The 8,632-nt window shown below is 36.0% G+C and overlaps 1 protein-coding gene across 1 annotated transcript; it reads right to left on the reverse strand.

The window, feature by feature from the left end:
* Positions 1-2,167: 2,167 nt before the first annotated feature.
* Positions 2,168-3,931, reverse strand: CMPG2 (CYS, MET, PRO, and GLY protein 2). Its single transcript, XM_089810488.1, has one exon. The coding sequence runs from the start codon at positions 3,656-3,658 to the stop codon at positions 2,417-2,419; it is 1,242 nt and encodes a 413-aa protein (XP_089666614.1). The 5' UTR covers positions 3,659-3,931; the 3' UTR covers positions 2,168-2,416.
* Between the last annotated feature and the right edge of the window lie 4,701 nt (positions 3,932-8,632).

Below are 8,632 nucleotides of genomic sequence, written 5' to 3' on the forward strand. Positions count from 1 at the left end.
ACTAATAAATTGGCCTGGTCAAAGAGAAACACAATTTCCTGTTAGTACTGCTAATAATTTTGTACTAATAAATTGGGCATGGGAATATAATATACAAGAGGCGGTTTTATCTCCTTGATTTCTGATGGATTACAGCCGTTTAAATTAGCATTGACCAAAAGAAGGGTTGTTGAATCTAGGCGGCCTTTTCTCTGACCCTCAATGAAAGACTTTCACACTCTCCAGAGGAAACATTGAACTAATTCACATATTTCAGCCTAGTTCCATTTTTAAAAATTTTTAAATGGGAATACAAGCGGAACAGGGATATGTATATTTTTAAAATTTTGAATTTTTTGTTTGGATGTACCAAATTGGAATTGAAATACGGAGTAAAATAGGAATACGTATTCCAATTTTGGCCCAAAAATGGAGTTTTGCAATTCCATCCAAATAGGTGTTATTGTAATACTTATTTCTATTCCACTTTTATTTATTAGAAAACATAAATTTTAGAGTCCGCAAATTTTCCATCAAATATCTGCTGAACCAAACAGAGAACAGGAATAAGTAGCGCCATTTTCTATTCCAGAATAGCTATTCCTATTCCTGCAGCCAAACAGGCCCTAATCGTTTCTTTAATTCAGCAAAGCTGTGACTACATTGATAATAATAATAATAATAAATATTTAATTGACTATTGAATTTGAAGTAACAAAGTGCTAAATGGAAGTATAAACTCAATCTGCAATAAGTGTGGGGCAGGAGGCAAATTACCAGATGTTTGAAGGACATTCTCTGCAGACTCTGGATGTGGTGAACCATGTTCGTCCTAATCTCACTGCCATCATTAAAAACATTTCTGTTATTATTTAGTTCAGAGCCGATAACCATCATATTGGAATAATGTGGTCTAAATAAATAACTGGCAAAAGTCAGTCATTTATTTGTTGGTCACAGGTTCAAATCTTACCAGAGATGTATGAAAGGAATTACACATAAAAATACCGGTCAGACTGACTGGCCGTTATTAAATTTAATCGGAGCGTACAAGGAGAACGAAGACGATAAACAATCTATTACCTACACGCAAAGTCAAAACCACTTGTAATACACGCTACTTCAGTTCTGCATTTAACTTCACGCATTTTGAGATCCGATTTGGTACTGGAAAAATAATACCAGAATCCGCCGTAGTTTTAAAATTACGAAGCTATTTTTAATTGAAGTAATTATTGTGTGCAATAAAATACTGTACATTCCGCTGAAATTCGGAAGGAAGATTGTGCTAGGATTTTGTCAACATGTGTATGTATTTAATTTCGCTGTTCTTCAGATCTGATTTCGGTACTGTAAATACAAAAAGCCAGAATCGACAATTTTTTTCAATTACGTAGTTATTTTCAATTGAATTGTTACTGCAAAGCAAAATAATCAACATCGGCAAACATTTACTAGAAAGATTTGATCGGTAACAATGGTGTATATATTTAAATATTTAACTTCTCACTTTGTTCTGAGATCTGATCTGGCACTGTAAAACAGAAAATCGGAATCCGCCGTTCTTAAAAATTGTTGCTGCAAAGCAAAATACTCGACATTCCGCTGAAAACCACAAAAATATAAATTCCGATAGGACTTTTTCGATCGGTAACAATGGCGATTTATATATTTAATTTCGCTGATTTGAGATCTGATTTGCTACTAAAAAACAGAAATCCAGAGTCTACCGATTTTTTGAATAACCATGTTATTTTGATTGAATTGTTACTGGAAAGCTAAGTACTCAACATCCGGCTGAAATCACAAGAAAAATTTCCTTTAGGAATTTTCCGATAGGTAGCAAAGGTGAGATATAATATTTTATTTCACTCTTTTTGAGATGTGTTTTGTTAGTGTAAAACAGAAACTCAGAATCCACCGGCTTTTTAAATTACGTTGTTTTTTAACCGAATTGTTACTGCAAAGCAAAACACTTCACATTCCGTTGAAATTTACAAGAAAGATTTCCCAAAGGATTTTATCGATCAGCAATAATGGTGTATATATTTAGTTTTCATTTTTTAAATCTGATTCGGCACTGTAAAACAGAAAAAAAACCGGTTTCTTTTTTTTTATGAAGCTATTTTAATTGAATTATTATAGAAGAGCAAAATACTGACCATTCCACTGCAATTCGCAAGAAAGATTTGAGGGAGGGTTTTATCAAATGTATATATTTTCCAGCGCCCAAAACCAGGCATTTGAGAGTGCTTAAATTCCTGTTGGCGGTTCTTTTTCACAAATTGACAAATATATTTCTGAACATTCGGTGCTCACAGCCGATTTTTGAAAAAATGGTATAAAACAACTAGAAATAAGACATTTACAGTCCAAAATTTGATGAGGAGCATCGTTCATTTACACGTCGCTGGATCGAATTCCCTCCTGAGAGACCTCAAAAGGGTGTTATGTGCGTCATTTTGCTGTCGTAGCTGTAATTACGGCAAACCTCCTTAGATTTCTCTCTGAAAATCTTGAGCAGATCGCCGGCCATTTGTCTCACGGTCGGCGAGCAATCGCTTTGCATTATGATCAAAATCTTCGTGAGCCCGCCGGATTGCACGACAGCATTGCGGGCTCTCCGATCGGCCGAGAGGCAGCAAACGCTCCAGAGAATAATAACGCAGCGCTCCGTAGCGGCAACAGATATCTTGAGCATTTTCTGCACAATTGTCTGCAAACACAACGGCTGGTCACAGATCGAAGTCCTGCCCTCCGCAGAGGCAGAAATAAATTCCAGGAGACCGAGAATCTGCTCCGCGATTTTGCCGTCGGCTCCTCGGAGGAGCTTCGTCATGTGACCGACGACTCCAAGCCGGACAAAATTTTGCCTGTTGCGCTTCGCCATGCAAAGGCCGTGAAGGCAGCGCAGAACCGCTTCTGTGACCTTCACGTCCGCTTCAGAAATCCTCAGCAGCGCCATTAACAATCCCTCATGCGAAGCGATTCGACCTTTAACATCTCCGTCACTTAACAGACTCTCGATCAATTTCGCAGCCTCGATCTTTGCCTCCGAGGTTCCCTCAACAAAAATCCCTGCAAAAGCGCTCAGCATCTCGGGGCTCGCTAGGATTCGAACCGCGGTCTCGTCGTGCGGAATCAATAACAAAATCTTTACGGCCAGGGACCGGATTTCCGCCATTTTAGTCCCGATTTCGCCGGATTTTCCACGTCTGGACAATACTTCCGCCAGAATTGAGACCGCCCCGGCCTTAACGAGACGCTCACGGTTCTTCTCCGATTCCGCAGCAAATTTGAGCAAATCTTTCAAAATCTCACCGTCCGCGGCTCCATTTCGGACGTCCTGCAAAATGTCCTCGGCCTGCCTGGGACCGATTGGAGGCTCGCTAACATTCTCCGAAACAGCCGGACAAGAATTCACACAGATCTGGTTCGAGACAGACCATACCTGAATGAGCCGGCGGAGCGTATAATTCGGAATAATCTCTTTGCTCTCCAGGACCTGCATGGTGGCGGGGCAAGTATTGTGCCCTTCCTCAATCCATTTCTGGATGCTTGACCGATCATACGTAACGCCAGTGCACAGACTCACGGGGGACTTCATAATATCCAGAGAAATCGGGCACTTGAAGAAGGAAGGAACAGCCACACACAGATCCTGCCGCTTCTTCACCATTGCAGCAATCAAACCCAAACCCCTCCCGCAGATTCGAACCCCCGACGTCCTGTCCAAAAATACAAGCAAAATCGAAGAGCCGCCCCACTCTACACAGATCGATCATCCATTTCTCCGAAGGATTTCAACAATATTTTTAATGATATCGTGGATTTGAAGGACAGGGTTTTGGATGGGTACAGCAACAGGGGCAGTCAAAGGCGCAATAAATGAGGGATTCAAAGACGGAAATAAAAGAAGAGTCGGTCAAAGCTCTCTTGTGTCTGATAATGATCTCTTTCTACTTTAACAGGGGAAAGGCCACAAAATAGGGGCGCAATAAAGAAAGATTGTGGGCATGGGGCCCGCGGGGCTTTTTATAGCTTTGTGAGTGAGTGGCATCGGGAAGCGTGTAAACGAAAGGGACGTGTGTGGGCCGTTGATGGCGGGCATCATGATATTGCCTGCCGTCCGATCGTTCAACGCCCTCATACGGAGGATACCCTTTTTCGCATAAAGAGACGTTGAAACGTGACGTGACGTTGTATTCTATCTTTTCCCACGTAATACCCACCTAATTTGCGGAGACTAATTCCTTGTTTTGACCAATTTCCCCCACCTAAACTTTCTTGCATTACCATTTTTTTTGTTTCTTCTCGCTGGCTGCCTATTAAAGTCCTCTACATTTTTGTTTCTTCATGGATCCCTCGTATTAAAAATAATAATAATATCAAATTATAAAGTTACAAGTATACATATTAGAAAGTTATTATAAATGTTTTTAAAATATTGAAATATTTGTTGGACGGTTTTTTTTTGTTTTTAATTAAAAGTAAAGGTCTAAGCAAATGGAAGAAAGAACATATGTGGAGGAATTACAAAATGATTGAAAATATTGTAGTGTTATAGTGATGTTTGTAATTGGAAGTGGACAGAGTTACAATCTAGTGAATGCACAAGTTTCACATAGTAGATGATAATACTACAAAGAAAAATTATAGAGCTCTTAGGTTGGGTCTCATCGAGGAGGGCTTCCCTAAAAATAGAGTGAGTGGCATCTTAGAGTTTTTAGGAGTTTTTTAAGGTGATTGGTCTTATTAATTTTTTTAATTTGTTTAGATTTAAAATTTTAGCTCCTAAAGTTAGTGGTCCTTTGAAGAGTTTAAATTTATGATGTCATTCTTTTATTACTATCATAATTAAATCTTTGAAATAATTGATAAATTGTTGACATGTGACCAAAAAAGCTCCTAAGTTGGTGGGACTAAATTGAGCACCACCCATTTTCACCCCCTCAAATAGAGCCCGAGCCTCTCTCCCATGGGACCCCTACCTTACCTTCTTTCTATACTTTTCCCTTGTTTTTTATATCTAAATATCAATGGTTAAATATGTTTTTTTTTTCTTACTACTAAATTTTAAATCTATATATTTATAATTATTTAATTTGATGGCATTGCTTAAATATTTTTAATATTAAATTATTATTTATGGAAAATATCTATTTTTAAAAATATTTTACATTTCAAGCCATTTTAGACTAGTTTCTTAGTCTTTTATTAATAATGTATAGGTTATTTTTCAATAATTATATATAAATGATAGGCAAGAGTCTATAACACAATGGTAAGTTGTGAACCTTTCGTATTAAAGGTCTTGGGTTTGAGTCTACTTGACCTTAACACATAACAATAATAATTAATCTAGGCTTCGACCCATTACCTATCAAGAAAAAAAATTAATAAATGATGGTAGAATGTAAGATGTGGGATAAGGTGAATGCTTATATTATGAAAAATAATCATCTTTGAATGTTTAAAAATAATCATTCGATCCCACATTAGTGCATCAATAAAATATCACATTTTTTGTCAAAAAATATTTTTTATTTTTTATTAATAACAAAGTATAAGTTTCGATTACAAGAATTCAATGCATGTAGAATCCCAAAAACATTGTGCAAACTTTCTAACCATATATTTTATTCTATTTTTGGACAACATTATCATGGGACAAACTTTAATTTTATTTACCGGTGCCTTGACAATCCATACAAACATATATATGCTAATTTCTTAATAACTCCTAGTATACTTGACCAAATTCCAAAAAATTACATGTTACTATTCTATAGTTGATTCTATACACTTTTTCAAAAACAAGTTCTTATTTTTATTATTTTGATGCAAGTTATGCCCAGTGCACTAATAGACACCAACATTTTTAGGATGCAGTCAGTTAAAAAAATCATTACAAAATACTCAAAGAGAAATTGCAAAAAAAAAATACACAACTTTTAGATCTAACTTTTACCTATCATTCTACCAAAGGGTTTTGAAAAATACTAAATCTAACTATATCTAGTGTGAAGCACATGAAACATGCTATGTTATGTTTTTAAAAATTCAAGAAATTTTTTTTTTGTTCATAGTGGGTTCGACCCTCTTAATCTTATCATTTAGAAAGAAAAAAAATGCAAGTAGTTTATACACTAGATTTAGAGTGTACTACAATTCTTATTCTTTGAACAACTCCTAATTTTGAGTACACGTCCTTCATATTTCTCTCAAAGTACAGGCATACCTTGTTTCTAAAAAAAAGTGGCCACTTATACCCTTTTTGTTCATTATCTTGGTGCTCTTACCAAATTCTTTGACACAAATGTCTTGTACTCTATGTCTTTTAAGGAACCCCATAGAAAGAATGGGTCAACATGGAAAGGAAATCTTGAAATTGAAACCTAAACGTTTCCAATCATAAAAGAACCAATCTTGAGCTCTACTAGCTCCAATATGGCATCTAAATCAACTCATTATTTTGGCTTCACAGATTGCTCCATAATTCTTCAAAAATCATTTTATGTTCCTAAATCTTGGCCCCAAGCATAAATAAAGTCCATGAAATGTATGTATTTGGTCTATATTTAAATTTTGAGATAAGAAAATCAATACCAAGTAAAGAACGTAATTTTATAAGGAAGAAAGGGTCATCTATAATGAATACAATTTTTAGCCACTCCTTCATAATCTTCCCCAAAGAGTACACTTATTTTTTGGATGAATACATAGTAAAAATTTCCACCATTTTCTCTACAAATAAACCCCCCTCTACCTCTCATTACTAATACAAATCCCTAAAAATAAACTTCGAAAGCCATTAAAAAAAGCAACCTCTCAATTGAATATCGAAAGGTTTGTCATCATCATAAATGCACTGTCAAATAAATCCTTTCATATGCATTGGAATATGTGTACAAACCTAATTATGAATTTCCCCTCTACCCTTGTATACAATGAATTTATTAGTGAATATAATGAAGAAGTGTTTTCTTATGTCATAGAAAAGGCAATAAGAGGCAATGCTGATGAGGAGATAAATTTTCACACACATAAGGTGGAATCACATGTCCACCAAAGGAGGATCATCCTCTAGTATGCAATGAAGCATATGCAACATTTGGAGAATGATAATGTGAGAACTACACTAAAGGTGGACACAACACATAAACATGCACAATAACTACAATCACTGCCTAAAGTGGAATTTCTCCTAGACCATGTGTAAATAAAGGTACAAACTCCTAAGTCTCTCAAATGAAAACTATTATGCATCTATGTTAGTTTTGTGGTGACTGATCAAGGAAGTAACATACATACTTCATAATTCTTTCAGAATTTTTTTTTGGATTGTGGCGAACATATGGCCAACATGTTGTAATCCTAAGGTGACAAAAATACTTGTATAAAAGGGCTTAGGGTTAGGTTTTTTTGATATAATGTGTGATGTAAAAATTGTTTCTTACAACAGTATTGAGATGTAAGGGATTACGAATTGTAATCAGGTTGTAATCACTGGATCATAATAATATTGGACTTGTTGTTTAATGGACGTAGCCCAAAATTTGGGTGAACCACGTTAAATCTTAGTGTCTTGTGTTGTTTTTGTCCGATTTATTATTTCCTAATATTGTTTATATTTGCATGTAATTGATATTTCTATCTGTGGTTTAATCCTAACAAGTGGTATCAAAGCGAGGTTTGTTGAGATAATGGGTGTTGCACACATTGCATAATATTGTTATTTTATTATTTTTATTATGTAATGTTGTACCTAGATGGACGTGCAACATGTAAAGATTCTCATGGAATATTCTTGATGAGTTGTATTGTAACACTGTGAAAATATTTTATGTAATTATTTAATATTGGGGAAAAGAATTAAATGCCCAATATTAAATGTGGGGTCAGTGGGTTAGGTAGCACATGGTATTAGCACATAGTTTATGTAATACCACTTAGTGGTTTTGTGGGACTTGCTACTATATAAGCAGCCACAAGGGTAGTTGTTGTAGAGAGAGTAAGAGTGACAAGGAGAAGACAAAAGGCAAGAGTCGAGCAGGACAAGGCTTGACAGGTTAGCCAAGGGAGCATTTGTGAAGGTTGAAAGCATGGCATGGGATGTGTGGATTCATGCTTGTTCACATAGTTTACTCGGTTGTGGCTATGGCCATGAAGGCTTCCATGGTTGTATGGCAATGGTATTTTTGCTGAATAATACATGATGATGGATGCTTTTGGAGGCTGGGTTTTTCCCTCAATGAGGGTTTCCTAGGGTATATCTTGTGTCACATTTTGTGGGTATGTTGTCTATTCTCTTGCATGTGGATTTTAATTCCGTGTTTATTTCAGATCTATTATGGGTTATGTGAAAACGATTATATTCTTTATTGCCAAGTTTCCTACAAGGTTGTTTTTGAGTTATCCTCTACAGGAAAGTCTCACGGTTGAGTGGGAGCAATGGCAAATGAGGGTAAGCTAAAGGTGGAGAAGTTTAATGGGCAGAACTTTCAATTACAAAAAATGGAAATGGAGGACTATCTTTATCAAAAGGACTTTGGAAGCCGTTGGAAGGAAAAACAAAGAAATAGGAAACTGTGACAAATGAGGACTAGGAGATTTTAGACAAAAAGACACTTGGAAGCATTCAATTATGCTT

The sequence above is a fragment of the Cupressus sempervirens genome, chromosome 11, assembly GCF_028749045.1.
Source record: "Cupressus sempervirens isolate cs-2001-9-10 chromosome 11, ASM2874904v1, whole genome shotgun sequence".
NCBI classification, from domain to species: Eukaryota; Viridiplantae; Streptophyta; class Pinopsida; order Cupressales; family Cupressaceae; genus Cupressus; species Cupressus sempervirens.